The sequence below is a fragment of the Chelon labrosus genome (assembly GCF_963514085.1).
Source record: "Chelon labrosus genome assembly, chromosome: 1".
NCBI classification, from domain to species: Eukaryota; Metazoa; Chordata; class Actinopteri; order Mugiliformes; family Mugilidae; genus Chelon; species Chelon labrosus.
In genome coordinates this window covers 2,314,850-2,330,625 of record NC_140337.1, presented here as the reverse complement: position 1 = coordinate 2,330,625, position 15,776 = coordinate 2,314,850, and the positions used below count along the sequence as shown (strand labels likewise).

The window sequence follows — 15,776 nt, the reverse complement described above, 5'->3', positions numbered from 1 at the left end:
AGTGACCCGTGACCTGAAAACTACTAGAAAGATGTCTGAGCTATTTGACACGATGACCCCTCGACCCGACGAAGTGAGTCTTTTTCTGGAGCATGAGCACAGATAAGCAAGATATTTAAAGATGGCTGGGGCTTTAGAGGAGGGTAGAAAGACGTGGGAGGCAGACTTAAGAGATAGAGAGATAAATCCAAGGACATAAGAAAAACAAGAAAAAATGCATTCAAGAGTGGAAGTGAAGCTTAAAAGAAGGAGTGATGGAGAATGAGACAGAGGGAAAGGCGAGGCATGAGAGAAAGTGGCTCCCGGTGGGAACCCCTGCATATTTTCTCTGGGTGAAACCAGGTGTGAGTGTGAACTGAGGGCCAGACAGCTCCAGTAGGCTGCCTTTACCTGTCATAGCCCTGTCATTACAGCTGCCTGCCCTGAGGCAACGAGGGCTGGAAACAGAGCGACATCCTTCACTGTGTGGTGGAGGCCAGTGTCGGTTCATTGTCCCTTTAGATGTAGCAACAGACATAAATGTAGGAGTAAAATATTGAAAATGAAATAAAACCAAAATGCTCTTTTGGCTTCACCTCAAGTCAAATTTTTTTATTGATCCCAAAATTATTTCAGCTTATCTTAAAGCTTAGATTCTTAAAATGGAATCCTTGAGTTGTATCTATCTAATCATCTAAGTCTGCAAGAATATGCATTTTATACATTTTAAAACTATTATTAGTATTTTCAATAAGTTCCAAAGTTGCTAGCTTGTTTTATTTGCATGTTTTTTTCAGTTTTTATTGAAGAGCTTCTCGCAGAAATTATTGGCCTACGTGTTTTATGCAACAAAGAAATATTCTAGCACATTGACTACAATAAATCCAATTCATTTTATAATTTTATCAAACAGTTTTGCAGCTATTTATGAGCTGGCATATTTCTTGGCTGTGAGATGCTAAGCTAAGCTAGGTTAAATAGCTGCTACTTTTAGCTCATGTACAGGTCTGTGTTTGGTATCAATCTACTCATCTAAGTCCCAGCAACAATTTGAATTTTCCAAAATACTAAATAATAAAAGTATATTTTTTATATTTGTTTTCAAGTTACCAGCTACTTTAAACTGGCTTGGTTTTCCATATAGGGTAAAACGTGTGGTATCCATCTACTCATCTGAATCACTTATGTTCCAGACAGGTGTATCTTTTCATATAGGATAAAGTTTAGACAGCCATAAGGAGGTATTTGAGAGTTAGCGCTGTATATTTTGTTTGAATGATAGTATTTATCTAAATGATGCTACAAACTCCCTGTGGTGGTTGTCCGTGAAGGGTAAAAGAAAAGGGTTTATATCTGCGACTGTATTTGACCTTTTTATTTCAGAATGAAATTGTTTTGTGCCTGCAGGCAGAGCAGTTATGTTGTATACAAGAATCGGACCAGGTGTTAGAGGAGAAAATTGCCTTGCTTTTCTTTTTTGTATTTGTGTGTGTGCATGCCCGTGTGCATGGAAATAGTAGAAGGATGCATGAAGCTTGTGTGTTATTAAGGGTGTGCAACCATTGTGCACATGCATGAGCCTGTGTGTGCCTACATTCGGGCGATTCTCAAGCTGTTCAAACCTTCAAACCTTGTGCTGTTTAATCATTCATTCTGAATTTAAGAGCATTTGTCTTGGGACAGAAATGTAAAAAATGAGCTCATATTAAATTTTTTTGATAGGACGACATTTTAGGTTTGGAAATCAAAAATACAGTAATAAAGCAGATTTCAGACAAACTCTCCAACTCTCTACAATCACATCCTCTGACTTTCCTTTGACCTGAACACAAACATCTGTCCTTTTCTCCTCCCTCCCTCTGTGTCCTCTCTAAATGCCCAAAATATGAGGTAATAGCAGGCTGTCAGTAGTTGAAGGTGTTGTGTGAATATGATTTCACTGGTTTTGAACCTTGAACATCTAACCATGTTATTTTTGTGCTGCCATCTTGTGGTGGACCTTGAGCAGTGCAGTCAGAATTTTTGGTTTAATCTTAATTTGACTGCTGTGATTATAAAACTGAGCATTGATTCACGGTGTAAGAGTTTCTCCTCAGAACGCAGGCCACCACATGCCCACATAAAGCACTGCATGCCCCTAAGACGTGGGATTTCAAGGGGCAATCACATATTAACATGCCTCCTTTAGAAAGAGATCGCGAAAGAGAGAGAAAAGAAAAGAAAAGGAAAAACACAGCTGGATTTTCCGTCCCAGCTTGTTCCCTTCTCTTGTCAAAACACGATGTCAGTACTGCTACACAAAGACAAAATGGTTGCCCGTGTAATTTGTTTGAAAAGGGTTCAAAATAGGAGTGCTGCAACATGTAGAAAGTGTAGAAAAGAAACTCTGTTATTTTCCCCAGAAAAAGTTGCTATTACATATAAATATTATATACACTATATTATAAAACTATTATTTTATTTTAGTGTTTTTAAACTTGTTTTAGTTCTTTGTGTAAAGGATAGATAGTTTTGTAGGATGAATTTATTATTTGGTCTTGTTTTCATGGGATTAGGATTAGATAGGAGTATAACAGGTGCACAGACATAATGCCTTCACATAAAAAACAAACAGCAGAAAAACCCCAAGAAAGACTGAGATATGTTACGTTTGCAGTCTACATGACAGAGATTCATAACTGATATAAAGATAAACCAACTTGAGTCTTAATGAACAGTTTTTCCCATTTTTTTCTTATTAAAGCTGCAATAGTTTTGTGATCTTTAGCTATTTGAATGAAACAGACTTCGGAGTCTTGATTAAATCTGTGCAACTGAACTAAAAATTACAAATTCATTTTTTTGGACATATCGTTATTCAACGACCTCCATAATAAAGCCTAACTCGAGCAAATCAAAGACGGAGCTACACCGATTTGAATCATGTTTTAGTCTTTTCCGGCTCAAACTTTCATCCCCTTTTCTCTTAGGGTCGTCCAGGGCCACTTGGTGAAGTTGGTCGGAGCGGTCCAGAGGGGTCACGTGGGAGCCCAGGTCCTTCGGGGCCTAAAGGAGAGAAGGGCCGCATTGGACTGAAAGGACCGTCAGGCTTCAAAGGAGACAAAGTGGGTGTTATTGATCATATTTTGTATTCCTGACAAGCTGATACAAACCATCATTGCAGCTACCAACTGCATCTACTAATATGTTTCTGCCACCAGGTGTCAGTATTTAGTCCGATTATAAATTAATACAATTGTCTATTTACTCATTCAGGGACCGATGGGAGTGCCGGGATTTCAGGGAACTGATGGAGTACCTGTAAGTAAACTAGATACACAACTATGCACGTTTTTTTATAGTTTAAATTCATGCTTGAATTAATTATCTTCAGCTACATTTTAGGGAAATTTAACTTTAACTTGTTTTCTATCTTAATACAGCCAACGTTATGAAAAAAATATGTATGTATGTTGTTGTATTTTCTCATTCTTGACAAGTCTTCTTCCCTCGCTGTGCAGGGTCACAGTGGTCAGCAAGGAAGCAGAGGACCACCAGGACTGGACGGCTGTAATGGAACCAGAGGGGATCCTGGAGCTCCTGGCTACGGGACAGGAGGACCTGGATTACCTGGATTTGCTGTCAGTTCCGTTATTTTCCCTTCATGGAGTTTTATTTTTATTTTTATTTTTTCAAATGATATCCTATTATTTAGAAGAAGCATAGATGATGATGCTGATGATGGCTTCCTTTTTCTCAAACAGGGGCCGTACGGGCCAAAGGGTCAGAAAGGAGAGCCTCGATACATCTCAAGTAACGAAATCTCGGTACGGCCTCATATACACTTAGTTTTTCCTCTTTGTTTTCAAAGCTCCTTGTCTGGCCCTATTCCTTGAAGAAATTTTCACTGCCTCCATGCTTTTTTTTGCCACTCCTTCCTCGCTGTCATTTTCACTGGACTCAACTGTCGTAAGACAAACCCAACCTAGACTAACCCTACAGTACTTTACATCAGATGGATCTACTGTATAATAAAGGATTCTTGGACGTATTTAAAAACTTTTAATCAAATTTGTTACAAATCCATTTTAATTAAACTCATGAATTGCATATTTGGTCCAAAGTATGTTTTTATAAGAATAGTTTTTCATTTGATATTTTACTACAAAGCCTGCAAAGCTTTATGGCATTTGGCCAGCAGGTGGTGCTAAAGTGAAAGTACAGATGTAATGTGTTGTGTTGAGGAGTCGAGCACCAGTTATTCAAAGCACTATATCACTAATAAGACTGAGTCGTATTGGTAGAGTTGTGTATTTCCTGAGTGCTTTTTTTTTTTTTTTTTTTTTTTAATCTCCTCTTCCTTCTTTTAGGGTTTACCAGGTATACCGGGACCCGCCGGTGCTCCTGTAAGAGTTTTACTGTTTTACTACACAGCAACACAAAATAACACAATTAAATGTTGTAAAAATGTTCTTCAAAAAGTGTATTTGGTTGCAGGATTGTGGTTTTAATGTACTAAAGCAGAGTGTTCTGATCTGGATGTAATGTATCTCTCCAGGGAAAAACGGGTCCTGGCGGTGCACCCGGATTCCCGGGACCGATAGGGCCTGAAGGACGCCCCGTATGTAAACACTGTCTCTGTCTGCCCCATGTGTCTTAACATCACATGCAACTGCTTATTGATGTTTTAATGCACCCCGAGAAAGCAATTAAATGTAGTAGTAGGTAGTAGAAGTAGACTATAATGTTTTGAGCGTGATCAGTTATCAGTTTATGATCGGTTATTAACTAAACAAGAAGTGAACAAAAATGTATGTTTTACTATTGAGAAACATTATTAGCTGCACATCCTTTCAAATTAAGTGCATTACATTTTAGCAATCACGTTGAAAGTCACATGTTTATCTGTATGTCCAGCTAATATAATAGTTCTGCTTTGTATTTTTTATTTGAAACATTTGTGGATGTTATTTCTTTTCTTTATTATGTAATATCATTTCTTGCTGAATGTAAATCTGAGTCTGATTCTGACGTCTGATTTTAGGGACCGCCTGGTCCTCCCGGTCCCCCAGGTCCGATGGTAAGTACAACAGTAAATCCTGCTACTTCTGTTTGATCTGATCTGATAAAATAGGCTTTTACTTTGAAAATGTAGAATATTTTAGAGTCTGTGCCAAGTTCCTTTCAGCATGTGGGAGCTACTGAGCTATTGTCACTGGATGTTGGATGTGACTTTTGTCCAGCGAACATGTCGCTAACCTTATTTGTTTTTAGGGGAGCCGTAGTGACGGATATCTCGGAGAGAAAGGAGACAAGGTACGCTTTGTTAGCCGAAAGGCTCGCCCAGACTCACAGATTAATTCACACATGCAGAGTGAGACAGCTTAGAGATAGTTTATCTCCATCTAAGCCATCTAATTATTTTATTTAGAGTGTATTATTGTTCAGTTTCATCTCTACAGGTGTGCATTATTCAAACTGAAGCAGGAGAGACAACAAAACTAAATCTAGTACTTCTAGTCAGTTTTACCTCCTTCAGTCTACCTGCTAAACTAAGTTTGTTTGACTATTTCTAGATGACTCTGGGAAAATTTAAATCTGCCCAAATCTTTTTAAGTCAAATGTTGCACATGTTAATAATAAAACACAGCAGGCTTAGAGGTGTCTAGCTGGGTCTGATGTGTATGAGTGTGTATGATGGTATGTGTGCATGAACCAGTTTGCTTTGGTTGAACATTCACTATGCATGCTGATATTTTGGTGGTGGCTTTCCAACCTGTGCTTATTCCGTCCAACTCATCTCTCCATCCCCCCTTTTAACCCCACCTATCCCTCCATCCTCCTCCTCCATCCTCCTCTCTCCACCCCCCTGATTGAGTACTCAACTGATTGTTTCCTGTATGATATATATATATATATATCTGTATAAAAAATAAATGATCACACAAGCTTGATTCAGTCAGGTTTGTTCTTTCAAATGCTACAACTGAGGCAAACACAAACTCTCTGAGAAGTCCAAACAGCGTTGGAAATGAAATCTGACTTATAATTGTTTATGGATGAATTTCAAATTAATAATAAATTCTCAGCTTTACTCAGATGTTGTTTGTGAGTGGCTTCAGTGACTTCACACGCTAATTTCCTTTACCGTCGAGTGACAGTTCAGAGATTTTTGAAACACTGAAACGCATCAAACTGCAGCCACAACTTGCACCATGCAGGTTTTTAATTAGTGATCAGATTAAATGAAAATGTTTTAAATATCTGAGCTGTCACTCTGGAGGACAATCTGCGGGCTGTAACTGGGTGCTGGAATCAGTCGCTCCTACTTCCTGTGTTGCTTTATTTACCCATCTTGATCACGTTGGTTTGGGGCATTCAGGTGGTAAAATCCGGGATTTGAAGTTCATTTGCCTGCTTCTCACTCCCCCCACCCATCTCATCTGCATCAGTCGCACACGGATACTAACAGTCATCACTGCATGCATGTTATACTCAACCAAACCCACTCACACAAAGGCAGGGTAAACTAAATGTGGAAACAGTTGGATCCCCCGTTTTAGCCTGCTGACATACATCTTTGTAAGAGAGAAATATAACAAAGAAGTTCATTTAAGTATTCATATGTGCAGCATTGACGTTTATCTGTTTTCAAGGGTAATTCAAGACAGATTTCCCCAAGCTGTCATATTGTTTTCTCTTTCTTTTACTGCACTGCGTTATTTATCCCAATTTATTTTCTCTTTGCATTTCCATTTTCTCCCTTGTGTTATTTCTTCTTGGACACCATCTGCATGGTCTTCATCAGGAGAGTGGGTTTTCAGTTCTCCATTTTCTAAACTCCATGAGATGCATTTGAAAGCTCTGCAAAACCAGAAAAAAACTATTAAGTGAAATGGTCATTCAATCTACACTGCCTGGTCAAAAAAAAGTCACCACCTGGATTTAGCTAAGCAAATAGGTACAATTTGGATAATTACTGCATGGGTGATTATCTTTCAGCTGGCAACAAGTTATTTAACCCCAACTGATGCAACGAGTAGCTTCTCATTTCTTAAACAGCCATGTTGAAAGACACATCCCGTGGTCGTGGAAAAGATGTTAGTCTGTTTGAGAAGGGTCAAATCATTGGCATGCATGAAGCAGAGAAAACAAACACAGAGATTGTAGAAACTACTAAAATTAGGTTAAGAACTGTCCAACACATTATTAGAAACATTCAAGGATAGTGGGGAACCATCGTCTTCGAGGATGAAATGTGGCCAGAAAAAACTCCTGATTGATCGTGATCAGAGATCACTTAAAGGTAGAACTCAGGACTATGTTTAATAATGAAAGTAAGAGCATTTCCACACGTACAATGTGAAGGGAACTGCGAAGGGATTGAACAGATGTGTCACCTTAAGAAAACCACTAATCAGTGAGGCTAACCAGAAAAAAAGGCTTCAATTAGCTAGGGAGCATAAAGATAGGACTCTGGAGCAATGGAAGAAGGTCATGTGGTCTGATGAGTCCAGATTGACCCTGTTCCAGAGTGATGGGGGCATCAGGGTAAGAAGAGAGGCAGAAGAAGTGATGCACCCATCATGACTAGTGCCTACTGTACAAGCCTGTGGGGGCAGTGCTATGATCTGGGGTTGCTGCAGTTGCTCAGGTCTAGGTTCAGCAACATTATGTGTCCAAAGAATGAGGTCAGCTGACTACCTGTTGTCACCAAAGCTGAAGGTGGTCCAACGAAATATTATAATGTGTGACATTGTTTTTGTTTTGGTGGCGACTTTTTTTTTTGGCCAGGCAGTCTATCTGCTAGCTGCTAGCAGATATGTGGACAGACACATATATTTTGCATGTCTTTAAGCAGATGCCTCAAAGCACTTCACCTGTCCTAGGCACATGCAGTATATTTCAGAGAATACGTGTATCAGGACGCATTATGCACAAGCTAACTGTTGGAGCTAACTAATGGAGATTTCTGGTGTGCCAGCTGACTCTTTGTCCATAAAGTAAACGTGTTGAAATAGGTGACAGTAAATTATTAGTCTGAGGTGTCCACTGATGTTACCGCAAGAAGCAAAATCAAAAAGGGTCTTAGATTTTAGGAGTCAAATCAGCAATGCTTAAATGTGAACTCTTATTTGCTAGCTTATACTGCAGCTTTCCAAAACTAGTCAGACAACCTCTGCTTAGCAAAACAAATCTTAAAATGTATTCCGAATTTGATGGGAAACCAGTAAAGTAAGAAATGAAGTGTGAAAATACTGCATTTGTGGACTTGCCCACATACTTCTGGCTATGTAGTCTTCAGTCTTTATAGCTGCTTTTTGCATATTTATCTTTTTCCCTCCATATCCTCTTTTTCATCCTTTGCTGCTCTCTCTTGTCCCCTTCTCTTCTTCCACTTCCTGTTTCCCGTCCTCAGCCCCTTCCGATTGGCTAACAGTGTGTTGTGTGTATTTAGGGCGACGTGGGTCTCCCCGGACCCAGTGGTACTCCCGGCGACGGGTCTCTAAGTGGCGAAAAAACTCTCACTATCTACAAAGGAGATAAGGTAACACAGCAAGGGAAGGGAAAGAGACGAGGTTGCAGTGATTTCCCAAAAAGACACACACGTTGATGCGGTGGGGTTTAATCATACAAAAATAAAAATAAAAATGAAAAAAGGTTTTATAAGAGGAAGAGGAGCAGTGATTGCAGCAAGCGTTACAGCCGTGCAGCGGAGGACATGTTGACGATAAAAAAAAAAAAAAAAAAAGAAGCGGAGCTGAAGAAGGAGGAGGCTTGGGGAGCGGTGGAGCAGAGGCTGATCTTGACTGTCAAATTCATGAAAAGGCTTCAGTCCAGCATCTTTATCCTTACACACTGGAGGTCTACACATATAGAGGCTGGAGGCAGACATGCTTTCTCTTCCATGTTTTGGATCTTAAAAGTGTGAAGATGGGAGTCTTATGAGCACTTGTGTTTAACACAGTGGTTAAACAAAAAGGGATTTTAGATGTTAATATGATGCAGCAAAACAAGCACTGCATTTGTCAAAATCTGAAGTTGGATGATATGTCTGTAGCTTTCGGCCACCTCATGCCGATCAGTTGTCAACACACAACAAAAGTATACAAAATGTAGACACGATAAACCTTTAAATGGACGGCAAACACTCCCTAGCCCGAACCCCCCTCCTTTTCGGCAGCTTCATGCGCGTCTACCTGGAGTCCGTCCTCCAGTCAGCAGCCCTCCTGTCTTCTCCAAAAGGTCCCAAAAACCTTCCCCCCTCCCCGCCTCTTTGTCCCACCTTCCCCGCCTGATCTTATTGGAAGCTTGCCGTTCAGTGTATACCGCTCTCTCTTCCCCGGTTACGGCGTCCAGGGCGACGTGGGCTTGCCCGGTGACCACGGCCAGCCAATGATCAATGGCATTGTGGAGTTATTGGGTTATCCCAAAGGAGACAAAGGAATGCAGGTTTGTTGGGAAAAGCAACTGGCAGTCACTGTCTGTGGGGAATTGGTTTTAATACCAGTGAAAATATAGTCATTCTTAAAGTGTCACATTTCATAAACAACAATATTGTATGTTGTTGTGTTACAGGACCATACTTCTGGTTTTAGAACTCTTTTTTTTTTGTTGTTATTTACTGCAAATTTACTGTTTTTTAGGACTTTTGTCCAGGTTTTAATGTAGCTATATGTGTAAAACGTACTGCATAGACTCATTATATTGTTGCACAGTTTTTAGCAGGAAATGGTGGTGTCTTCAAGGACGACAAGGAAGGTCATCTATAGTTATTTGTTTCCTAGAGTGCTAGAATGAGAGCTGACATACAGCTGACATACAGTAATTACCTCTGCCTTATACAAACTGTGAACAAAATTAGAAAGCGAATAACTGTCATGCACCAGTGATACACAACCTAACCCCTATAAAATTTAATGCACCATTAATGAAGTACAACACTACATCCATTTTAGATAGCACCTTCACTGAACGTACCAGAAACAGACTGCTTCCTCTCCAGGAACCTCCAGACTTATTGCTGCCAAACTACAATGAAGCAACCATAGACTGTATATAAATATGGACAATGTGTCTCCACTTCCTTGCACTGGCAAAACTGACGCTACTTTCCTGGGGATACGGCTAGTCCTATCTCGCGTGTTTGGAGCCAGGGTATGAGCAGTACAGTCCAAGACTGGAGCCAAACAGAGGCAATGACACCTCCCACTCTTCCCTCAGACTCATTCACATTTTCATTTAATTAATACTATGCTCTGCTCTACCTCCACCAGTTACAAGGAAAAGGATTATACACTGTACTCATTTATTTATTTATTCCTTCCTACTCTCACAGTCTTACATGGTCTTACACGGTCTTATGGCTTCACAGAGCAGTTGGCATGGCAACTTGTAGTCCTCATGATATCACATCCTGTTTCTATAGTCTAACTAAAATAAAACTTATCTTATTTTGGCCCAAGTCCAACATGGGGGGTGGGGGGGGGGGGGGGGGGGGCGTGGAGCTTATGACTTATACTGCAGTCAGCCACCAGGGGGAGCCCTACTTGCTTTGGCTTCGTTTTTGAGGACCTGTTCCATTGTCCATCTATATACAGTGTATGGTTTCAACTGATACAGAGGAAAAAATACCTCTGCACTAAGTTGGATAGTCCTCAGAGCAACAAATAATGTGACTTTCTCAACAAATGCCTTAATCACTGTTAACTGTTTGTCCTTTAAAGTTACTTCACTGTCAATATCTTTTAACATAATATCATATAATATAATACCAATGGAAAGCCAGTACATCTGGATTACGTACTGGGAACTATAGATAGATCTCTCTGTTGAGCTAATGTATGTTGATCATAAGTTAAAACTGACGCTGTTCTAAAGTCCCTCTCTCTGTTTCTATCTAAGGGTGAACCTGGCCCAAAGGGAGTCAGAGGATACACTGGACCTCCTGGACAACCTGTGAGTTGGGATAATGTCCATCCTGAATGAACATGCAAAACTGACATCACTGAATCATTAACTTTGATGACAGCCGGCGAGAGGTGTTTTGTTGTACCTGTCTTATCGCTTTTTTTTTCATAGGGACCTTTTGGCTATCCTGGTGAATATGGAGAGAAGGGCATTCCTGGATACCCGGGGGCAAGAGTAAGACTCCTCACCTGTGCTTTCAGATTTAGAAGCATCACCGCAAAATATTTCCTGTTTTCCTCTGCACTCAAATTTGTCTTTCACCTTTTGTTTTCCTCTTCTTCTGTGAATTCACCTAACAGGGTCCTCCAGGCTTTAACGGACCTCCTGGGCCTCCAGGACCACAGGTAGGTTGCTGAATATGCTTAAGTCAGACTTGCGAATGCAACCCGAAAACATGCGAATTTCGGGTTGGCTTTTAGGCCCAAATCAAAGGCACAGCAGGGTACCATATTAATAATTCAAAAGATTACAAAACCAGTTAACAATGTCCTGCAGAGTAAAGATTCTCTGTTGTAAGTAAACTTCATGCATCATGTCGTGCTGCAGTATTCGCCTCTGAAATATAGTGAAGTAGAAGTATAAAGAAATTCCTAATTACAAGGGCCTTTAAATTCTAGCTTAGTGGAACACAATTCTAGATATAGATAATAACAGATGAGATGAAGAGCATACTATAGGTGCAGTAAGCTAGCTCTGTACCTCTTCAGTGTCCTGCTCAAGGACTTTGGCATGTAGAACATTCAGGGATCGAACCGCTAACCCTCTGGATTGTGGACAAACCGTGCCAAAGGTACGCTGTTACTTCCTTCTGCCTCCTACCCACCATCAGTTGGTGTATTCTCTCTTTTCTCCACTTCCGTGATTTCAGTAAAAGTAGCTGTCCTTCTGAATTTATCAGCACCAACTCCAACATGACCAGCATCTCAGCAGCGTGATAACAGAATGATCTGCCAGCACACAACTTTAAATACTTACAATGTGAATGAGATGTGCTCTTATCAGTAAATCTTGAGATACCCTGCCTTGCAATGTGGTAAAATTCAAACTAAGATGAATCTTGTTTTCTCCAACGCAGGGATTAAGAGGAAACCCAGGATTCCCCGGCCAACCGGGATACATAGGACCAAAGGTAATTCCCATGCAATGCCATGGTGTTAACAGCAGATGTGCCATTGTTACTTAAACTCATTTTAATTAGGTTAGTGTCCTAGAGACTTTGCTTCATAGCTGTTATACAAGATATGTGTGATATTTAAGATATGCTGATACTGGGTAAGGACTCAGTTCTATGTTTTGTGTGGTTCCTCTTCATTTAACTTAGCTTAGCAGTCATATAGCACCACAACACCGCAGCGTTTTTGTTGACTCAACAAGAACGTCTGGACAATTTTATTATATTTACTGGTTTGATACCCTGGGGTCTTGACTGACTCTTCCTAATGCTCTCAAAACAACAAATATATCTGTTAGCTTAGCATATGTTTGACAAACAAGTCAAAAATGGCCACATTCATAATTTCTGCATCTTCTGCTGTGACGTTTTGTCCTGACCTGTGTGTACATTTCACAGGGAGACCAAGGAGATCCTGGACTCCCAGGACCTCCAGCTTACGTTAATAACCTGGGCACTTCTGTTCAAGGTAACACACGTAGATTTATTTATTCATGATCTCGGTATGTACCAGTCTTTTATGTAAACGTCTTTTCCTTTATTGTCTGCAGGGCCTCCAGGTGACCCAGGTCTCAGTGGCCTTCCCGGTATCACTGGTGACCCGGGACCTACAGGTTTCCCTGGACCTCCAGGCCAGCCAGGAAGAGGTGGTTTTGGTCCAGGTAATCTATCCGGACTTACAAATAAAATTTTAACAATTAGAGACTTAATAATCTCTCCGAAGGTACAAGATTAGTTTAACTACGACAAATGCCATGTCTACAGATCGTCCCGGAGGCCCAGGATTTCCCGGAACCCCAGGCCCAAAAGGAGAGAAGGGCAACCCTGGCATTCCGGCCTATGGCATAGAAGGAATCCCAGGTTCCTCTGGATTCCCTGGACCCCCCGGGCAACCTGGACTTCCGGGAGCTTCTGGTATGTAGACACAGAATCTACTGGTCAAGTTCTCTGGTGCTTTCCTCACTCGTAGTCATGATGAGGATAGACATGACTCATTTCAGAGATGAGAATTGGTTGAGTGAAACAGGTAAAACAAACAGAATGTGAATTTTTATTTTAAACTCTCCTTAAGATGCGTTCTGAGTTTTATATGTCGGCGAAATTGTATTTTGTTTCTACTGTTATTTTTATAGGTGGAAGTAGGTTAGCAAGCTCTATGTGACGATACAACATCACTGTGGCTGAGAGAAAATACATCATTTTCATTTTCCGTGGAGCTCATTAGAAAACAAGACAAGAACCAGACTTTAAAACATAATGAATGATTGACTTTGCTGTCCCCCAAGGCAGTTCCGTTGATCCCTGCATCATCTACCCTGGGTTGCCCAAAGGTCAGTCCTACAGGTATCCTAAAGGCAGCCATATTGCTATGATGGCCATGGCAATATTCAGCCCGCCAAAGTGAAATACAAAACAACAAACGCAAATTTCAGCAGGCAGTATCTCGCTGCCCAAACGCTTTTATTTCCGCCGCTGTGCAAGGGAGGGGTGGTAAGTATAGAAAGCTTCGACTTGGAGAGTCTCTCCCTACTCCAAGCTGCTTTTCTCGTCTTTGGCCACAAGGTGTCGCCTGCTGCAAATATGACACTGATTTTACATGGCTGTTAAAGTTCGGCAGCATTGCAATTTGTCTTATTTTTAGACACGGACAGAACATTTGTAAAGGGAAATCATCAGATCAAATAATGACATAAATTATATAAATATATTAGCTACACAGGATCTTTTGATGTAATTGAAGCTATGCGATAAAAGCATATGTCTCGAACACATTTTCACTAGAAAACACTTGTGTTTGTGTCTTTCCTCTGTCTGATTCAAACAGCAGCACACTATATATGCTGCTTGCGGCAAGTAGCTATTACAGTCAATGTAAAATCACAGAAGCAGGTCATGCTAAATGCTAAACAAATTGCTGTTTTATATTCTTCTATAATAAAAAACTTTTAAATGCTTTTCAAAAGAACGCCTCTCATCTTGCAGCAGCAGCAGCAGCAGCAGCAGCTCAGATCTTCTGTTAGTTCTTCTGATGAACCAAACAGAGCTGACTAACCCTGATTTTACACTGTATTGGATTGTTTTCACATCTTACGTTGGCCAGTGCAAGTTCAAACAGTGTAAAATAAAAAAAGAATGGGACTTAAGTCCGGTTTCTAGTTTCTACCTAATTTAATTTTACATCTGTGTGCTTGCAGGGTCTCCCCAAACTGGTATACCCACTAGTTACCCAGGAGTCCCTGGAGAGACAGGCCGCAGAGGAGAACCAGGTGGAACAGGATTCAAAGGATTCAGAGGTACGAATGCATGCATGATCTCTCCTCTTAGTATGTGTGTGTCATACTCTATCAGCAGTGCTTTTTCAAAGACGACCACACTTGAAATCTCATTGTCTGGAAATGTTTTAAGCCTGAAATGCTGAGGGAATCACCTGTGCTACTCCCGGGGAAAAAAATTGTTTCAGCCTAGAAAATTCAGGTGATGTTTTAGGCAAAAACGTCCTGCTTGAGTCAAAATCATGCTCATCCTCTATGCTGATGAGGACAGTTTTGTCTCTGCGATATTCTGATTATCCTCTGTCCCCTCATTTCCACCATTTCTGCTCATCCTTCTCTTCATCTTTGTTTGCATTTCCCTCCATCCTGCAGGTGATCCTGGTGATTGCGCCTGTGCCGGAGGATCTACAGCTTTACCTGGGTTACCCGGAGCTCCCGGTACCAACGGCAACCCCGGCTTTCCTGGACGAAAGGGTGAACAAGGTGACGTGGGATCTCCTGGCTTCAATGGTGGTCCAGGAGCAACTGTAAGTAAAAAAAATGTGACTGATAAATGGAATATTTTGAATATTTTGCTTTTGTTGGCAGATGTGCCCTTCTGGCAATGTAGCCAAAATGAATAATTGACACTAAAACTGTTTCTTTGTAATTTCTTTTCTTCTGCAGGGTCGTCCTGGTGAGAGAGGCGTCTATGGTCGTAAGGGAGAGAAAGGGGTTTCGTACTACCCCCCTTTTGGTTTAGGAGTGAAAGGAGACCTTGGAGCTTCTGGACCCAGAGGACCTACTGGTGAAACTGGAAAACCTGGCAGAGACGGACTACCAGGCTTCCCTGGGAATCCTGGACCCCCAGTGAGTGCTTTCAAGGGTTTCATCTGCAGGTTTTAGCAAGTTCGTCAAAGAAGATATACAGCACAAAGAACAATCTGTGAACAAGTTTCACCCTTTTATTCCTTCTTTGCCTTCTCTTCTTTTATTACCTCCCATGTCCTTTATTATCTCCCTGTTCTTTGTTGACATTTCCATTCCATTCCATCCTTTCCTCATCAGGGCGATGCTGGCTTTGGCACAGTTGGGGAGAAAGGATTCCAAGGCTTCCCAGGCCCCAAGGGTCGTCCCGGCGGCCCTGGCGAGCCCGGCATTGGCTACGTGGGAACGCCAGGCTTCCGTGGCGAGCCAGGAGAACCTGGTTTTCCTGGGTTTCCAGGGCAGCCAGGTTTACCTGGACCAAGAGGTAAGTGTGGATAGAGAAGAACAACAGGGGCTACAAAAGGAAGAGTGACTCTGAATGAGAGAAAGACAGAATGTGTGTTTGTGTGGATGTCATAACCTACTCCCTCCACAGGAAACAATCCCAACCATACATCCTTCTCATCCCATCACTTTCCGTCCTCTGCGTAATGAAG

At 41.2% G+C, this 15,776-nt stretch overlaps 1 protein-coding gene across 3 annotated transcripts in view; it reads left to right on the top strand.

Moving 5' to 3' along the window:
* Positions 1–15,776, top strand: part of col4a6 (collagen, type IV, alpha 6) — a 114,119-nt gene that overhangs the window by 80,379 nt on the left and 17,964 nt on the right. For 2 of the 3 annotated variants that reach the window (XM_084544848.1, XM_084544847.1), the window contains exons 5-25: positions 2,949–3,083; positions 3,235–3,279; positions 3,480–3,599; positions 3,723–3,785; positions 4,329–4,364; positions 4,517–4,579; positions 5,003–5,038; positions 5,233–5,274; positions 8,417–8,506; positions 10,864–10,917; positions 11,041–11,103; positions 11,229–11,273; positions 12,005–12,058; positions 12,500–12,569; positions 12,652–12,762; positions 12,866–13,015; positions 13,387–13,431; positions 14,296–14,394; positions 14,746–14,900; positions 15,040–15,222; positions 15,421–15,604. In XM_084544848.1, coding sequence (XP_084400974.1) covers positions 2,949–3,083; positions 3,235–3,279; positions 3,480–3,599; positions 3,723–3,785; positions 4,329–4,364; positions 4,517–4,579; positions 5,003–5,038; positions 5,233–5,274; positions 8,417–8,506; positions 10,864–10,917; positions 11,041–11,103; positions 11,229–11,273; positions 12,005–12,058; positions 12,500–12,569; positions 12,652–12,762; positions 12,866–13,015; positions 13,387–13,431; positions 14,296–14,394; positions 14,746–14,900; positions 15,040–15,222; positions 15,421–15,604 — 1,843 coding nt within the window. The remainder of the gene's footprint in view (positions 1–2,948; positions 3,084–3,234; positions 3,280–3,479; positions 3,600–3,722; positions 3,786–4,328; positions 4,365–4,516; positions 4,580–5,002; positions 5,039–5,232; positions 5,275–8,416; positions 8,507–10,863; positions 10,918–11,040; positions 11,104–11,228; positions 11,274–12,004; positions 12,059–12,499; positions 12,570–12,651; positions 12,763–12,865; positions 13,016–13,386; positions 13,432–14,295; positions 14,395–14,745; positions 14,901–15,039; positions 15,223–15,420; positions 15,605–15,776) is intronic. The other variant, XM_084544849.1, reaches the window with a different exon arrangement.